Source organism: Oncorhynchus masou, chromosome 9 (genome assembly GCF_036934945.1).
Source record: "Oncorhynchus masou masou isolate Uvic2021 chromosome 9, UVic_Omas_1.1, whole genome shotgun sequence".
Taxonomy (NCBI): Eukaryota; Metazoa; Chordata; class Actinopteri; order Salmoniformes; family Salmonidae; genus Oncorhynchus; species Oncorhynchus masou.
In genome coordinates, this window is record NC_088220.1 from 66975209 (window position 1) to 66994260 (window position 19052).

Genomic DNA, 19052 nt, shown 5'->3' on the forward strand with positions numbered 1-19052 from the left:
ACCTGTCCACACACTCAATCAAACAGCTGTGTAAGGACATCAGGGTTAAATTGTAGACCTGCACAAGGCTGGGATGGGCTACAGGACAATAGGCAAGCAGCTTGGTGAGAAGGCAACAACTGTTGGCGCAATTATTAGAAAATGGAAGAAGATTAAGATGACTGTCAATCACCCCCGGTCTGGAGCTCCATGCAAGATCTCACCTCGTGTGGCATCAATGATCATGAGGAAGGTGAGGGATCAGCCCAGAACTACACGGCAGGACCTGGTCAATGACCTGAAGAGAGCTGGGACCACAGTCTCAAAGAAAACCAACACTACACCACCATGGATTAAAATCCTGCAGCGCACGCAAGGTCCCCCTGCTCAAGCCAGAGCATGTCCAGGCCTGTCTGAAGTTTTCCAATGACCATCTGGATGATCCAGAGGAGGAATGGGAGAAGGTCATGTGGTATGATGAGACAAAAATAGAGCTTTTTGGTCTAAACTCCACTCGCCGTGTTTGGAGGAAGAAGAAGGATGAGTACAACCCCAAGAACACCATCCCAACCGTGAAGCATGGAGGTGGAAACATCATTCTTTGGGGATGCTTTTCTGCAAAGGGGACAGGACGACTGCACCGTATTGAGGGGAGGATGGATGGGGCCATGTATCACGAGATCTTTGCCAACAACCTCCTTCCCTCAGTAAGAGCATTGAAGATGGGTCGTGACTGGGTCTTCCAGCATGACAACAACCCAAAACACACCGCCAGGGCAACTAAGGAGTGGCTCCGTAAGAAGCATCTCAAGGTCCTGGAGTGGCCTAGCCAGTCTCCAGACCTGAACCCAATAGAAAATCTTTGGAGGGAGCTGAAAGTCTGTATTGCCCAGCGACAGCCCCGAAACCTGAAGGATCTGGAGAAAGTCTGTATGGAGGAGTATGGAAAATTACAGACCTCTACATGCTTTGTCAGTCGGAAAACCTGCAAAATCGGCAGTGTATCAAATACTTGTTCTCCCCACTGTATATACATGTTATTATGTTAAAAAGACAGGAGCTTTTTTACAAGAATAGCACAAATGTTTTATTCAAACATACAAAACCTGGCAAACATGTTCCACAATTTTATCAAAACATCAACTTCACTGACAATCCTAGAATATTTACTGTATAAGGACAACAAGCGAACATGTATACAACATGGGTGAACAGTAACGCATTAGAATCTATATTACAGTCAAGGTCGTGACAAGATAACTAAGAAGCTACCATTTTTTTTTTCTAAAATCAAAATGTACAATAAATATTCCCTAAAATAGAACACATAGGCTACAGGGGCATATGCAAGAAAAATACTCTGAACCTTGCGAGCGCTAGTTTTCCTGCAAAGATTGGTATTTATCAATTGTGAACATGACAGGAAGGTGCCTATCTCCACGCAAATCTCAAAAGATTTGTGTACACAAGTTTTAGACGGTTGATCAACTGCATTGCAACAAATAGGTTTATTGCTCATTTGGGGAAAATGGGAGGTGTTTGATGTACGGGATTTATAATGATGATAGGCTAATAAAAACAAAACGTAGGCCTAATGATAAAACAGATGCATTGGTAAAGAGATTGCATAGCAGCATGTCATCTAATGTGTTTATTTTACTTGTATTATATAGGCCTACATCATAATCACATTGCAGGACGCGTTTCCTTTTCTGACATAACTGGTTTAAATTATTTCCGCCACATAACAGATAGTAGGCTACCATTTATCAATTGTTAATTCAATAGCCAAGCATGCGCAAAAGTAAATAGACTGGTAACCTTGACAGTATGTGACAGTTGGCTATGGGTAGGCTACAGTATTGCAGTGCAATAGGATTAGAAGTTTGACATCATAGCATATTTAATGTCATGGCCTATACCAAGGAAGGAGATAGAAACACAACCATGTATTGAAAAAGAAAATGTAGCAAATTTGAGAGATTTATGAAAATGCATGCTAGCCGTTCCTGTACACTTCCAGTCACAGCACTAGTTAGCAATGATTCCAGAAAGTACCTTCAACTTCCTTCATACTGCACGCAGAGACATACAAATGGTATTCATGAGTTCATCTGACTCTGGGTAAATAGAACAAGGGGCTTAGTTGCCAAAATGTCACACTATCCCTTTAATTTTCTATTCTTGCAAAGTTATTACTTACAGTATACTGATTAGTTTGACTGACTAATCTAAACTGGGTGATTCGAGCCCAGAATGCTGATTGGATGACAGCCGTGGTATATTAGACTGTATACCACGAGTATGACAAAAATTTTATTTTTACTTCTATAATTATGTTGTTAACCAGTTTATAATAGCAATAAGGCACCTCGGGGGTTTGTGATATATGGCCACACATAAAAAAAAAACATAAAAATAAATACATTTCACACAATAAATGCATACATTTAAAAAACAACAGAAACACAGTGGCAGCTGGTGAACTGTGAGATTAAATTAAGTACTTGGAAAAACACAGTCACTTTTTTAAAATCTCTAGCAGCAGGATTGGATGTATCAGATTGTGTAACACATTCATTCTGCAATGTTAAGCAAACAGAAATGCACGAATGAAAAGAACTACAGAAACACAGTGGCAGCTGGTGAACTGGGAGAGGAAATTAAGTACTTGGGAAAACAGTCCCTTTTTAAAATCTCTAGCAACAGATGTATCAGATTGCTTAACGTTGCATAATGAATGTGTAACACAAACACACTCAACTGTACCTCTATTTTATATTATCTTTCTTAGACCATAACTAGGTTGCATTTGTATACAAAACATTAAGAACACCTGCTCTTTCCATGACATAGGCTGACCAGGTGAATCCAGGTGAAAGCTATGATCCCTTATTGATGTCACTTGCTAAATCCACCTCAATTAGTGTAGATGAAGAGGAGGAAACAGGTTAAATAAGCATTTTCAAGCCTCGAGACATGGATTGTGTGTGTGCCATTCAGATGGTGAATGGGCAAGACACAAGATGTAAGTGACTTTGAACGGAGTATGGTAGTAGGTGCCAGGTGCACTGCAATGATGCTGGGCTTTTCATGCTCAACAGTTTCCCATGTCTATCAAGAATGACCCACCCAAAGGACATCCAGCCAACTTGACACAACTGTGGGAAACATGGAGTCATCATGGGCCAGCATCCCTGTGGAACAATTGACACCATGAGGCTGTTCTCAATATTAGGATGGTGTTTGGTATACCCAGTGTATCTACAGACTAGATCATATCATCCTTTTCTCTCCATTTGTCCAACATTAATACACAGACCCAGATGAAGCCTACACTAAAAATCACTTTCATTGGGAGATTCTCCATTGTGAACTAAGCTTCACCTGGGTCCAGGAAACCGGGCCCACATAAAACATATTGCATAGGATATAATCTGTTAACCAGCTCCTCATTGCCCAGCCATAATACCGTAATTACAAAATAAACAATAATCTCAACTCAGTGTAAACATAAAATGGTATCAATAACTATTCGGCAGAAGTAAGCCACTTATTAATGTGGTATAAAGTTGTCATGTCACTGTTTCAGTTACATAGTAAAATAGTCTCAAATGTAACTTCCATCAATAAAATGCACCATAGATAAATTACTTAGGAGGATATGTCTGCAGTTCAACTGGCAGTTTTGTTCAGAATTGAAAAGTTGTGTTTTTTTGCTTTATATGAAAGTGTGTCAGAGTACCCAATTTAAAGGCATTTTCATTCAATATGGTATAATCTGATGGCAAATACACTTGCTAGCACTCTTGGCTTTCGCTGCACATGGAGGTGACCCCAGCCTTGGACAGGAAGAGCTTTCCGCTAGGACAGACGCACACTTCGTAGAGTACCTGAGCGTTTCCAGACACCCCTCCATGTCCCAGGGGGAGACTCGGCAGACGCACCGTCTCGGCATCCAGAATCACCTACACAGACAACAAAGGGCGGGGTCAGACGCAGAACATACCATTGCTGAAACACATACATTTACACGCCACTGCAGAAACACATACATTTACACGCCACTGCAGAAACACATACATTACACGCCACTGCAAAAACACATACATTTACACGCCACTGCAGAAACACATACATTACACGCCACTGCAGAAACACATACATTACACGCCACTGCAGAAACACATACATTACACGCCACTGCAGAAACACATACATTACACGCCACTGCAGAAACACATACATTACACGCCACTGCAGAAACACATACATTACACGCCACTGCAGAAACACATACATTACACGCCACTGCAAAAACACACACATTTACACGCCACTGCAGAAATACATACATTTACAAGCCACTGCTGAAACACACACATTTACAAGCCATTGCTGAAACACATACATTTACAAGCCATTGCTGAAACACATATATTTACACGCCACTGCTGAAACACATACATTTACACAACACTACTGTAATACATTTACATGCCACTAGGGGACAGCATCACTGCTATTTATAAATATCAAGGCCAGTGAGTAAATGTACATGTCTCTGCCACATGTAGTGTAAAATGTAAGTACAGTACTGTCAGTCAATAGCAAGTAAATCACACATTGCCTCACCAGTCCTTCACTGGAGTGCAATAGAATATCCATGTTAGATGCCGCCTCGATGTTCCCGGCCAGTGCTTTGACAAAGACTCCCTTTGGTGCATCCATGCTGAGAGAGCGGGTTGGAGACTCCAGCCTGGAACACACAGGAGAACATCAGTTTGATCAGTTCCACGTGTGACTGTGATGAAAGAATCAACAAATTGCATGGAATTAAGAGTTCATATTTCATATCGGCCTCTTCCAAGAGGTCAGTGATTATTAGATCCAACATCTACCTCAAGTCTTTGAAGGGCTCAGCTCTAAGCAGGGGCGTCTCTACAGAGTGTTCAAACAGAGCACCTTCTGGACCTAAATAAAAACAAACACAGTAAGTGGATAGTTAATTACAATGAAAGATCATTGGAGATACATGTTACATATTGTAATATAATATCATATATAATAATAATACATAATAATAATAATAATAAATGCCATTTAGCAGATACTTTTTTCCAAAGCCACTTAGTCATTAAATAGTGTTCTATTTAATTCTACTATGTATTGTGAGTGGTTCTACAGTTTTTGACTGTCAATTGTTTCCCTAGGTGCTTGTCATCTGGTGTTAGCGAGAGGATGACATGTGCACTGGCTCAGTCACCTCCAACCCCCTGTATTGAAGGAGAGAGAATATGTGTACAGTGCTTTAATCACTATGGGTGACAGCTCCCTTGCCTAGCTAATTATATCATTATTACCATCAGCCTTTGCCAATCGTATGTTACCATAGCATGCAAAGCTGCTCACTTGACATTACACTATAGAGCCTCACTAGGTCTTAGAGTGCTATTGTGACAGTATACACAACTTTAGCTTTGTTCTGTTTGTGCATGTTTTTTTGGCGAAGGTTGTGTTAACTTCTGCTCTGTATTTCTGCTGTTGCATTATAGCATTCAGTGTCTTGCTAAAGTGAAATGAACGTCACCGTTCAGCGGTCAGTCAGGGTCCAGATGACTGAGATATAATGAAGGTACCAACGGGCACTCTCTTCAGCTAATTACCCCACACAGAATGAGGGCACTGACCTCCCACCAATTCTAAAACTGGACACAACAAAGATATTTAAGGAAAATAGGCAACTTGAGCATGTAGCATTAGTTAGCTCCAATTTACGTTATATTATAAAATATTACCTTTTCAAGGACAACTTGGCTGCTCCAGTCCAGTCATTATCAAAGTCATTACTTTTTATTTGACATGGTGTGTAAGAAAAATACTGAGTGATTCAGTACATTGCTCTCATTCCTTTAAATTACAAGAAAATGAATGAAAACCATGTTCGTATGTCCTATCTGGAATGCTGTATACACATATATGGGCTAAGTGGTGTGACACTGTCACGCCCTGATCATAGAGAGCCTTTTTATTCTCTATTTTGGTTAGGTCGGGGTGTGACTAGAGTGGGTGTCCCTATCTAGGGTGTTTTGTTTCTATGTTGACCTGGTATGATTCCCAATCAGAGGCAGCTGTTTACCATTGTCTCTGATTGGGATCATATTTAGGCAGCCATTTCCCCACTGTGTTTTGTGGGATCTTGTTTTTGTGTTGTTGACAGTGAGCACTCCAAAATGTCACGTTTCGTTTATTCTTTGTTGTTTTGTTGTGCGGTTCACTTATAATAAAAAATGTGGAACTCATATCGCGCTGCGCTTTGGTCTGAGTATGCTTACGACGGTTGTGACAGACACTGACACTGCAGACATGATTGTACCTGTAACACGAAGTTTGTCTGTTCCAACAACCACCTCTTTGTCATCTGCAGAAAACAGCATCTTGGTGTTGGAGCTGATGACAAAATTCGGTGCATTTCCCTGGGCCACATCTGGACCTGAAATGACACCAGGGACAATTATTAGAGACCAGAAGCAGTCAAAGCTGTGGGAACAGGAGACATAGGCTTAAAATAATTGAGATATTATATGCTGTATCACTAAAACATCTAAATTATGCACGCAGCTTTAACATTTGAATGAATTTTTCCACTTTGTCACCTCTCTCATAGGAAAAAAAAGCAAAGGTTGCAGGTATACCTACTGTACAACTGCCTCTGGGCAGTGAGATATTTAAAACACTTCAATACCATCTTCTATAGAAGAACAGAACAAGATGTTCTTTCCAAACTACTTAAGTCTGAGGGGGAATAGACCAAATAACTGGTCTTCAACGGTCTTAAACTTCCTTCACAGAGAGTCACAGATGGGTCAATGCCTTTTATGGCATAACAACCTAGAATACATAACTGCCTCGTGAAATACAATAATTAGTTAAGTCGTTTGTTACCCCTCTAATTATGGTACACTCGTCAACGAACCCCGCTGGCCAGCCATAAAAAGTGTGCAAATAATAGTCTCTGTAGGCCTGAGGGCCTTGGTGTAACAGATAGGCCATTCTGGTGCTTATGATAGAAAGCTGTGTTTTTGATTAAATGCGGTTTTAATGGCAATCTGATGGAATATGAAAGGGGATATGCGTTTTTGTCATTGCTAATGTTGTATTACATACAGTATAGCTGCAGGACAAGTCCATTAATGACATTGCTGAATTCTCCACATACCAGTTGAATAGTTTAATCTATATGAACATCGCCAGCATGATTTATGTGAGTAGGTATGTGTGTTTTCTGTCCTCTTACCTACGGAGAGACTTCCTGTGACATCATTATTTTCATCGCGGGCATTGAGAGTGACGTTTTCAGAGGAGTGCACCAAGAGAGAGGAGTCCTGGAAGAAAATAACTCTTCGGTCATCAATGAGCGTCCTGTGCACGTTATTATCAGTTATCACTGGACAGGACTGTAATTGAACATTTTGAATGCTACAAAATGTATCATTCTGCTCACAGGTTCAAGTACCTGGTCATCCCTCTTACCTTCCAGAAAACACTATTTAGTTACAATGGGCTAAACAGATGTAACCTATTTGGGGAGGTTGTGAAAATCAGGTTGTATATAATGAACTCTGAATCTCGTTAGAAACTGTAGACTTCATTGATGAATGTGTCAGTCCATATATGGTGAATACATTTCCTTTTTAATGAAGCTCATAAAGATAGAGTGAGGAAAAACCATAACATTTAAACAACTGCTGCAAAGTGTTGCCATCTGCTGCACACCAACTGTTTTCCACCACAAATATTCAGGAGGTTAATAAGGAACTCGCTGCACTGTGCATCCACAGGGACTGCCAAAGCTCATTGAGTAAGACACATTTCCCAACTACGCAAGAGAGTGATATAAAAAAACACAGAATTTAATGACTATGCCTCAGAAAAGTTGTTTTGATGTAATTGCCCAGCATTCTTAACAGGAACCGCTCAACAAACAAACAACTTTGATCTCTATGGTTTCCTGACAGTGAGTCAGAGCTTGGGCAGACAGACCACTTTATTCCACAAAAACCTATTGGACTGGGTGTGGGCGTTTGAGGAGGAGGATCAGGAGAAGGACGAAGAGAAGAAGGAAGAGGAGTGTAGGAGCCTGTTTGCTTACCACTCTGGAGTGGATCTCTTGGGTGTAGAGAGGACAGAGGAACTCTGACTTGCCGTCCTCAAGCCTCACTCCCTCCGCTGTTACTTTTAGATGTCCCATCCCTTCCTCAAATGACAAGCAGAACGAATTAACTCAACAATACATCAGAGAAAAGACTTTGCACAGGGTATAATGCAACAAATGAACTCACTAACCATGACCATAGTGTCCCCAAGGATTTTTGTGACACCATGTGTTGTTTTTAATTCTGGATGGTGAGTGAATCTATTTCAGGTGACGTTCTCTGCTGGTTTAGTGTTGGGAGTTAACCATACTGCAGTGAATATATGATTCATAGCACCCCAGGCAATAGTGACTTTGATAATGATCCAATAGTGTGAAACAAAAGCAGAATCTGATTTCAATTCCATCTAATAACTACTTCTCTCAGGCTATATTCCAAAAGGACGGAGAAATCATGAAATGTGTATAAAACTAAGCTTACCCAACTAGAGGGGAAATATTGAATTTGATTCGTCCCATCAGGCAGCAATTGGATGCCAAGGATAAGAGACATGTGTCTATACCCTCCAGGGCTGAGGCTAAATTCAAACTAAAGCAGCAGAGATTTGTTTGCTCTGCCAATGCAGTCACTATATTCCCAGGGTGTGTTGTGTTGTTTCAGTTACCCCAAAGCCCCCTTTATACCTGGTGCTAACATTAGTCCTTTGTTCTGATCTTGTCTACTTTCTGGTTATGCCCACATTTCCAGAAATGTGTCTACACATGGTATTAAAATGTGTCTGTTATCTGTCTACTGGCTGGCCATGCTTTCCTCCTGGCTACCCCTACCCTGGTCAACAGCTCTGCACCCCTCACAGAAACTTGCCCAAGCCTCCACATTTCTCCTTCACCCAAATCCACATAGCTGATGTTCTGAAAGAGCTGCAAAATCTGGACCCCTACAAATCAGCCAGGCTAGACAATCCGGACCCTCTCTTTCTAAAATTATCCGCCGCAATTGTAGCAACCCCGACTACTAGCCTGTTCAACCTCTCTTTCGTATCGTCTGAGATCCCTAAAGATTGGAAAGCTGCCGTGGTCATCCCCCTCTTCAAAGGAGGAAACACTCTAGACCCAAACTGTTATAGACTTATATCTATCCTACCCTGCCTTTCTAAAGCCTTCGAAAGCCAAGTTAACAAAACAGATCACCGACCATTTTCAATCCCACCGTACCTTCTCCGCTATACAATCTGGTTTCCGAGCTGGTCATGGGTGCACCTCAGCCACGCTCAAGGTCCTAAATTATATAATAACCGCAATCGATAAAAGACAACACTGTGCAGCCACCTTCATCGACCTGGCCAAGGCTTTCGACTAGAGGTTGACCGATTAATCGGAATGGCCGATTTCAAGTTTTCATAACAATCGGTTATCGGCATTTTTGGACACTGATTATGGCGGATTACATTGCACTCCACGAGACTGACTACCTGTTATGCGAGTGCAGCAAGGAGACGAGGTAAGGTGCTAGCTAGCATTGCTAGCTAGCGCATTCGCGAAAAAAGCACTGTCATTGCACCAATGTGTACCTAACCATAAACATCCATGCCTTTCTTAAAATCAATACACAAGTATATATTTTTAAACCTGCATGTTTAGTTAATATTGCCTGCTAACATGAATTTCTTTTAACTAGGGAAATTGTGTCACTTCTCTTGCGTTCTGTGCAACGGGGTCAGGATATCGGCAGCAGTTTGGGCCGCCTGGCTCGTTGCGAAGACCATTTCTTCCTAACAAAGACAGCCAACTTCGCCAAACGGACGATGATTTAACAAAAGCGCCATTGCAAAAAAGCTACAATCCTTGCACGAATGTGCCTAACCATAAACATCAACAACTTTCTTAAAATCACAACACAGAAGTATATATTTTTAAACCTGCATATTTAGCTAAAAGAAATTCATGTTAGCAGGCAATATTAACTAGGCAAATTGTGTCACTTCTCTTGCGTTCATTGCACGCAGAGTCAGGGTATATGCAAAAGTTTGGGCCGCCTGGCTCGTTGCGAACTAATTTTCCAGAATTTTACATAATTATGACATAACATTGAAGGTTGTTCAATGTAACAGAATTTCTTTTACTTATGGATGCCACCCGTTAGATAAAATACGGAACAGTTCCATATTTCACTGAAAGAATAATTGTTTTGTTTTCAAAATGATAGTTTCCAGATTTGACCAAATGACCTAAGGATCATATTTCTGTGTGTTATTATATTATAATTAAGTCTATGATTTGATAGAGCAGTCTGACTGAGCGGTGGAAGGCAGCAGCAGGCTCGTAAGCATTCATTCAAACAGCACTTTCCTGTGTTTGCCAGCAGCTCTTCGCCAAATGCTTCAAGGATTGCGCTGTTCATGACTTCAAGCCTATCATCTCCCAAGATTAGGCTGGCAATACTAAAGTACGTATTAGAACATCCAATAGTCAAAGATATATGAAATACAAATCGTATAAAAATAAATAGTCCTACAACCTAAAACTTCTTACCTGGGAATATTGAAGACTCATGTTAAAAGGAACCACCAGCTTTCATATGTTCTCTTGTTCTGAGCAAGGAACTTAAACGTTAGCTTTTTTACATGGCACATATTGCACTTTTACTTTCTTCTCCAACACTTTGTTTTTGCATTATTTAAACCAAATTGAACATGTTTCATTATTTATTTGAGACGAAATTGATTTTATTGATGTATTATATTAAGTTAAAATAAAAGTGTTCATTGTTCATTCAGTATTGTTGTAATTTTTGCAACCCCTATTACTTGTCTGTTCAACCTCTCGTATCGTCTGAGATTCCCAAAGATCGGAAAGCTGCCACGGTCAACCCCCTCTTCAAAAGGGGAGACACTCTACACCTAAATTGCTACAGACCTATATCTATCCTACCCTGTCTTTCTAAGGTTTTCGAAAGCCAAGTTAACAAACAGATTACCGATCACTTCGAATCCCACCGTACCTTCTCTGCTATGCAATCTGGTTTCAGTGCTGGTCATGGGTGCACCTCAGCCACACTCAAGGTCCCAAACGATATCATAACCGCCATCGATAAGAGACATTACTGTGCAGCCGTATTCATCGACCTGGCCAAGGCTTTCGACTCTGTCAATGGTTGGTTCACCAACTACTTCTCTGATAGAGTTCAGTGTGTCAAATCGGAAGGCCTGTTGTCCGGACCTCTTGCAGTCTCTATGGGGGTGCCACGGGGTTCAATTCTCAGGCCGACTCTCTTCTCTGTATACATCAATGATGTCGCTCTCACTGCTGGTGATTCTCTGATCCACCTCTAACCAGACGACACCATTCGGTATACTTCTGGCCCTTCTTTGGACACTGTGTTAGCTAACTTCCAGACGAGCTTCAATGCCATACAACTCTCCTTCCGTGGCCTCAAACTGCTCTTAAATGCAAGTAAAACTAAGTGCATGCTCTTCAACCGATCATTGCCCGCACCTGCCCACCCGTCCAGCATCACTACTCTGGACGGTTCTGACTTAGAATATGTGGACAACTACAAATACCTAGGTGTCTGGCTAGACTGTAAACTCTCCTTCCAGACTCACATTAACCATCTCGAATCCAAAATAACATCTAGAATCGGCATCACAAAACAAAGCATCCTTCACTCATACAGCGTAACATACCCTCGTAAAACTGACCATCCTACCGATCCTTCGGCGATGTCATCTATAAAATAGCCTCCAATACTCTACTCAACAAATTGGATGCAGTTTATCACAATACCATCCGTTTTGTCACCAAAGCCCCATATATTACCCACCACTGCGACCTGTACGCTCTCATTGGCTGGCCATCGCTTCATGCTCGTCGCCAAACCCACTGTCTCCAGGTCATCTACAAGTCTCTGCTAGGTAAAGCCCCGCCTTATCTCAGCTCACTGGTCACCATAGCAGCACCCACCCGTAGCACACGCTCCAGCAGGTATATCTCACTGGTCACCCCCAAAGCCAATTCCTCCTTTGGCCGCCTCTCCTTCCAGTTCTCTGCTGCCAATGACTGGAACGAATTGCAAAAATCACTGAAGCTGGAGTCTTATATCTCCCTCACTAACTTTAAGCATCAGCTGTCAGAGCAGCTTACCAATCATTGAACCTGTACACAGCCCATCTGTAAAAAGCCCACCCAACTACCTCATCCCCATATTATTTGCTCCTTTGCACCCCAGTATCTCTACTTGCATATTCATCTCCTGCACATCCATCACTCCAGTGTTTAATTGCAAATGTTTTATTATTTCTCTACTATGGCCTATTTATTGCCTTACCTCCATAATCTTACTACATTTTCACACACTGTAAAAATACTTTTCTTTTGTGTTATTGACTGTACGTGTGTTTATCCCATGTGTAACTCTGTTGTTTGTGTCACCCTGCTTTGCTTTAACTTTACAACTAAGTCGCAGTTGTAAATGAGAACTTAATGAGAACTTAAAAATAATAAACTGTGTCTGCCTTGCGACCAGATTTCCTGGTCTCTTCCTTTATGCAAATGATTTCACAGCTATTCTTTTAAAATAATATGAATTTATTGTAAGACACATATTGAAGTAGTCAGTTAATGGTGCCACCTGTCAAGGATTTTTGACGGCAGAATAATGATGATTTAAATGGTTTCTGTCCAGATCTTTCTACACTTGTAAGATATCCAGACACAATGTGTCTCTGACTACTGAAGGAGGTGGGCAGGATGATCTGATCACAATGTGTGTTTTGATTGTCTACAACTGTCTAGAAATGTGGGCACAATCAGAATGTAGACAAGGTCTCAATAACAAACATCTCACATTTTCATTGATACAGGAAAGATTATATGCCGTTTTGTCCATACAAGCGCCAAACAGTCTGTGTGTAGTCTACTGTAACGGTCAGGCAGCATGTGTTATGAATGAATTAGAGCTAAGTGACCCCACATACTGTGTTTAACCACATGACCCGGAGGATCCATATGGTGAGGGCAAAGTTCACGGTGAGGATGATGATGAGCAGCAGGACAAACAGGTATAGGCAGCGCTTCCTCCAACCGTAGATCCCGATCTTATTGATGGAGTCAGGGACCGGGGCAGCGACACTGCTGTCCTGGGTGGGGGTGACATACTGCTCCCTCACCATCTGCTGGGGAAAACACAGGGACATGAAAAGAGGTAGTTTAAATCAATGGACATGTTTGACATCAACTATACATCACCCTGAAGTGGCAGCTCTTTATAAAAATCATCATCATCATCATCATGCTTCATCTTATGGAAATTGCCTCATAACATAAGCAACCATGTACAGTACAAAACCTGTTCTTATTATTCTAAACACCTACGCTACTACTGATCAGCTGAATATCTGGCCAGAACACTGATGAAAAACTTTAGTATATTTCCAACAATTATTAAAGATGGCTAACAGCAAGAGAGCGAAAACTCCTTCTCATTCCACTGGCTTTCGTTTTAAGTCCAGACTAAATTAAACTGAACCGAGCGTGATTCTTGGGTTCTGTCGGAATGCATGCTTATATAAATCAACAATACCAGAGATCTAAATGGCAAAGGCATTGCTGCTTCTTCACATTCATGTCATATAAGAGCAGAGAAAACATGAGTAATATATTTCACAAGGATGCGATGAGAATATAGGCTGTGACAGCTGAGTACATAGCCATAGCTTTTTTTGCCCTACAGGAATGGAGCCAGGGCTGGTGTCACATTAAATGTATTAATCAACATTCATACTTTCATTCAAGGCAATGCCAGAAGAAAATGTATTGAGTTGTAGACAATAGCTAAATAAAATGCCTTTCACGATCAATGACAATGAAACAACCCCATTCACCAAATAATCTCCACACTGAATCCTAGAATCATGTTTAACTCTCTTTGAGTGTGTGTAAAGAAAACACAGGCACAATGATTAAATGTGACCGATAAAGGTGATACAAATGAATGAATCTGTTAAATTCATTTAATCTCTGTCGGCACCAGTGGAGGCTAGTGAGGGGAGGGCGGCTCATAGTAATGGCTGGAACTGAGTAGATGGAATGGAACATCTACTCCATTCCAGACATTACTATGGGCCGTCCTCCCCTCACCAGCCTCTAGTGGTCGACACCAATACTGCCAAATGCACACGTTTAATTAACAAACCATTCCAAACAACCAAGTCAGACAAGTTTCTCCAAGATCTGCTGTTTACTTCATACTAACATCTCAACTTGTTGATAAAAACTAGATAGTTGATTTGTTTCATGCCAGTCAGGAATGGAGACATAGCAGCTTGGGTGATTTACATATGTACAGATGCTCCGCCTCATTGCAGAAGTAAACATGGTTTCCATCATGTTTAAAGATCAACTTTTCATTGTGGACTATAATTCTATCCCGACATGAGCCAGAACAGCACCTCAGTGTAATTTGGCTGGCTCCCAACCAATAATGATAAGGTTAGGCCTATCTGGAGAGGCTGGGGGAGTTAACTGGTAATGTGTGGCGCTATTATAGCTCTTTGTTTTATTATTATAACTCATAATTTTTGATGGTTAAGACAACATTTTGGTACACAATAAAATTTTAATGCTTTTTGTGGAAAAGAAAACTCCAAATTTATAACCTCCAATTCCATAAAACTTGCCAAAGGCTTTTCAGATAAATACATGATTAATGAATCAGCGGTATATGTTAGTGTCTATTTCAAAGGTAAATGGATGAATAGTATACATGCTCCCTGCTTTGGTCCGTCCCCTAGGAAGAGATATTTCAGAGAAGATGATAACTCCTAGTCATTGTGTATATAAACAGCTCGTTTCCTGCTGTTACCATAAACATGCAAACTGGCAAGCGTGTTGGCATAAAGGATACAGAGTATCTCTCCCCACCAGGATCCACCTCTCCCTAGGACCTGTCACACTGGCTCCAGAGCCCAACAGTGATAAATAGCCCTTATTTCACTACAACACAAATGTAGCAAAAAAACCTAACCCAAGGATTACCTCCACAAGGGAATTGTAGAAGTAATCCTTGTTGTGTGGAATAGCTATTTTTCATACCAATGACCATTTGTATTATTAATTTGACTGAGTCATCAGGATGAATCATAATGACAAATTGGATTTCAACAGTTCCCAAAATGAGTTTCCTCTTGACCCGTCTTATAGTGAATACAAACTACATCTGACTAAAAAGAACATGCACACAGGGCTTATACCCTTGCTTTAAAAAACAGCCTCATAGTATATAAATGAGAGACATCCATGTAGTGTGTTGGCAGTAGGAATTTAAGAAAGTGCATACATGTCTTAAAACAATTACACTGTAAAAATATTCTGTGGAGTGCCTAAATGAATAATACAGGTTGAATAACTTTGAAATATTAATTGAGGTGTAAAAAAAAAAATTCTCTGCCCAATTAATTTAAAGAGAAGCATTAGGATGTGGTCTACTGCTAAAACAGAGGGGAGCATCCTGGTGATTTTCAGACTCCAGTTTCAGAGTGCCAGCCCAGTCACATAGCAACCCAAATAAACATTCCTTAAACAACCACGCCACTGTACTGCCATGGAAAGAATCCTCCTCGGCTAATGTGCTTTAGGAAACAAAATGCTAGTCATGTCCCTTTCACAGAACACAAGCCTAGCAGTTGAACAGTTCTTTATGAGGCCCAATCACATGAAAGGGTTTTAAAAGTAATTTCAAAATCCCAATAGTCCCATAAGATTTCACTGTCCTCCTGTGATGAAGAGTATTGAGTTCACCTCAGACTTTTCCGGTTGCTTTTTCATCTTGGGGCCCTTGTCCATTAACCTCAAACCAGTGATGCTGCTTTTACTGCCCTGTTCTGTCTTCACTCATGTGAAGCTAAAGGGCTGTAGCAGTATTGTGTATACTGCTGCCTGCCTGTCTAAATCACTAGGGTCTGACTCTAATTGAGATTCCAGGCTTCTCTTAGCACCTCACTTTGACCTGATTAGGCACCAGCAGAACTTCCAAAGCCGGGGAGGGAGTTAAAAATTACTTTCTCAAATTGTTAGCTGGAGGATGTTCACTTATAAAGACTGCAGGGGAACAAACAATACTCAGAGGAGCTCAGATGTGAGCTGTCAGAAAGAAGGCAATCGAAAGCCAAGCCCTCTCCGTTCTCTGCTAAGTGTTTTGTCTGTCTAAGCTGCTGTGTCCATATCTCCCATCTGCTGTAATGCTTCCACTTCTAAACATAGGGCATAGCATTGGGTTCTACATTTTAAAAGAGCCACAGGACATAACATGAGCAAAACTAATTAACAGAATGATACAGTAACAAGGGAAATTAACATAAATTATAACTGAGTTACACTGACAACATTTTTCTGTCTTCCAATATTCTTGACCATGTATGGTAAAATTATTACCAGCACATGAAACAGGGAAAATAAATTTACATTACATTTAAGTCATTTAGCAGACGCTCTTATCCAGAGCGACTTACAAATTGGATCCACTTACATTTAAATTCAATATTCTCTTTCTATAAAAATTGAAACAAAAAATCAAGAAGTGACACCGATGTCACTAGCAGACAGGTCAAAGGTTAGACTGTAAAGACTTGAGTTGAAACACTAGAGCATTCAAAAGATGAAGATATTCACAGAGCACTAACTCATACAGTAGCAAAGACATTAAGTAGTTAAGAAAGCAGAGCATGTTGCCTACCTTTGTGTGCTGAGACAAAGCTTCCTCTCCGGTAGCAAACAGAGCTCCTCTGAAGCAGCAGCAGCAGTAAAAGGGGTAGCAGCGGTGGAGCCCTTGCCTCCGATGTCTGTCAGGCGTTCAACAACTGCGTGCAAAAAACCTAGCCATGGAACTGCCCCAACTAATCACCAAGGGACGGCGCTCCCACTTCCTGCATATCCAATGTACCTCTCTCTACCTTGGGCTTCCCTTCTTTTGATTATCCTCTCAAATCATGTCTCTCTCTGAGCAGCCACTGCTCATAGATACAGAAGGGTGTCTGGGATCCTTTCAAAAGTGTCAAGGAGGGAAATCACAGTTGTCTAAAATCTGATTTGAGCCCTTAGCTTCCATGAATACCAGTGTCTGGAAAAGCATGAGCTTGTCTAATTTAAGAAGCTTCACTTATAGCTTTCACTAGTGAGTTTGGCGGTGGTCTTCTTGACAGCTTCAATATGACAGGTAGACATAGCTTGTCTTATGGAGGGCTGTCAGTGACAGAAGAAACAGGCAGACTACATTACAGTAAGTACTTATGCTAAAATGCTTATTCTATTCTACCACCATTTACATCATGTTCCACAGGTGGCTGGCACCTAAATTGGGGAGGACAGGGTTGTGGTAGTGGCTGGAGCAGTATAAGTGTAATGGCATCAAATACAGTTTATATGTGTTTGATGTAATTCTATTAGCTCCATCCTCCCCTCAAGAGCCTCCACTGTGTTTGTATTCATAACTTTTATTATTGGTGTTGCAATGTCGAGAAGGAACCTGCTAGTAAGCATTTTGTTGGACAATACAGTGCATTCAGAAAGTATTCAGACCCCCTGACCTTTTCCACATTTTGTTAGTTATGGCCTTATTCTAAAAATTTTTTTTTTTTTTTTTTTAATTCCTCAAATCTACACACAATAATATGACGCAAAGAGTTGAAAAATATTTGCAAATGTATAAAAAATGTAAAACAGAAACACCTTATTTACATGTATTCAGACCTTTTCCTATGACACTCGAAATTGAGCTCAGGTGCATCCAGTTCCCATTGATCATCCTTGAGATGTTTCTACAATTTGATTGGAGTCCACCTGTGGTATATTAAATCGGATTGATTCGGAAAGGCACACACCTGTTTATATAAGGTCCCACAGTTGACAGTCCATGTCAGAGCAAAAATCAAGTCAAGAGGTCAAAGGAATTGTCCGTAGAGCTCCGAGAGAGGATAGATCTTGGGAAAGGAACCAAAACATTTCTGCAGCATTGAAGGTCACCAAGAACCCAGAGACCTCCATCATTTTTACATGGAAGAAGATCTGAACCAAAAAAACTCTTCCAAAAGCTGGCTACCTGGCCAAACTGAGCAATCTGTAGAGAAGGGCCTTGGTCAGGGAGATGACCAAGAACCTGATGGTCACTCTGACAGAACTCGAGTTCCTCTGTGGAGATGGGAGAACCTTCCAGAAGGACAACCACCTCTACAGCTCTCCACCCATCAGGCCTTTATGGTAGAGTGGCCAGACAGAAGCCACTCCTCAGTAAAAGGCACATGACAGCCCGCATGGAGTTTGCAAAAAGGCACTTAAAGGACTCTTTGACCATGAAAAACAAGATTCTCTGGTCTGATGAAACCAAGATTGAATTCTTTGGCCTGAATGCCAAGCGTCACATCTGGAGGAAACCTGGCAGCATCATGCTGTGGGAATGCTTCAGTGGCAGGGAATGCGAGAATAGTCAGGATCGAGGGAAAGATGGACGGAGCAAAGTACATAGATCTTTGATGAAAAACTGCTAGAGCGCCCAGGACCTCAAACTGGGGTGAAGGTTCACCTTCCAAAAGGACAACAGCCCTAAGCACACAGCCAAGACAATGCAGGAATGGCTTTGGGAAAAGCCTCTGAATGTTGTTGAGTGGCCTAGCCAGAGCCCAGACTTGAACCTGATTGAACATCTCTGGAGAAACCTGAAAATAGCTGTGCAGCGACACTCCCCATCCAACCTGACAGAGCTTGAGAGGACCTGCAGATAATGGGAGAAACTCCAAACAGGTGTATCAAGCTTGTCGCATCATACCCAAGACTCAAGGCTGTAATCGCTGCCAAAGGGGCTTCAACAAAGTACTAAGTAACAGGTCTGAATACTTATGTAAATGTGATAATTTATTTGATACATTTG

At 41.2% G+C, this 19052-nt stretch overlaps 1 protein-coding gene across 4 annotated transcripts; it reads right to left on the bottom strand.

Annotated features, from left to right (window-relative positions):
• Nucleotides 1-368: 368 nt before the first annotated feature.
• On the bottom strand, nt 369-17152 carry LOC135546520 (gamma-sarcoglycan-like). Of its 4 annotated transcripts, none has more exons than XM_064975015.1 (9): nt 16866-17152; nt 13111-13308; nt 8132-8236; nt 7277-7364; nt 6356-6472; nt 4881-4953; nt 4615-4738; nt 3873-3947; nt 369-3176 (listed from the first exon to the last, which is right to left on the bottom strand). In XM_064975015.1, the coding sequence occupies exons 2-9, from the start codon at nt 13303-13305 to the stop codon at nt 2979-2981; spliced, it is 975 nt and encodes a 324-aa protein (XP_064831087.1). In that variant the 5' UTR covers nt 13306-13308; nt 16866-17152; the 3' UTR covers nt 369-2978. The 4 variants fall into 4 exon arrangements, with proteins under 4 accessions (XP_064831087.1, XP_064831086.1, XP_064831089.1 ...); XM_064975014.1 differs by having other exon boundaries at nt 13111-13305; nt 16866-17151; XM_064975017.1 differs by lacking the exon at nt 16866-17152 and having other exon boundaries at nt 8132-8232; nt 13111-13228.
• Nucleotides 17153-19052: the final 1900 nt, after the last annotated feature.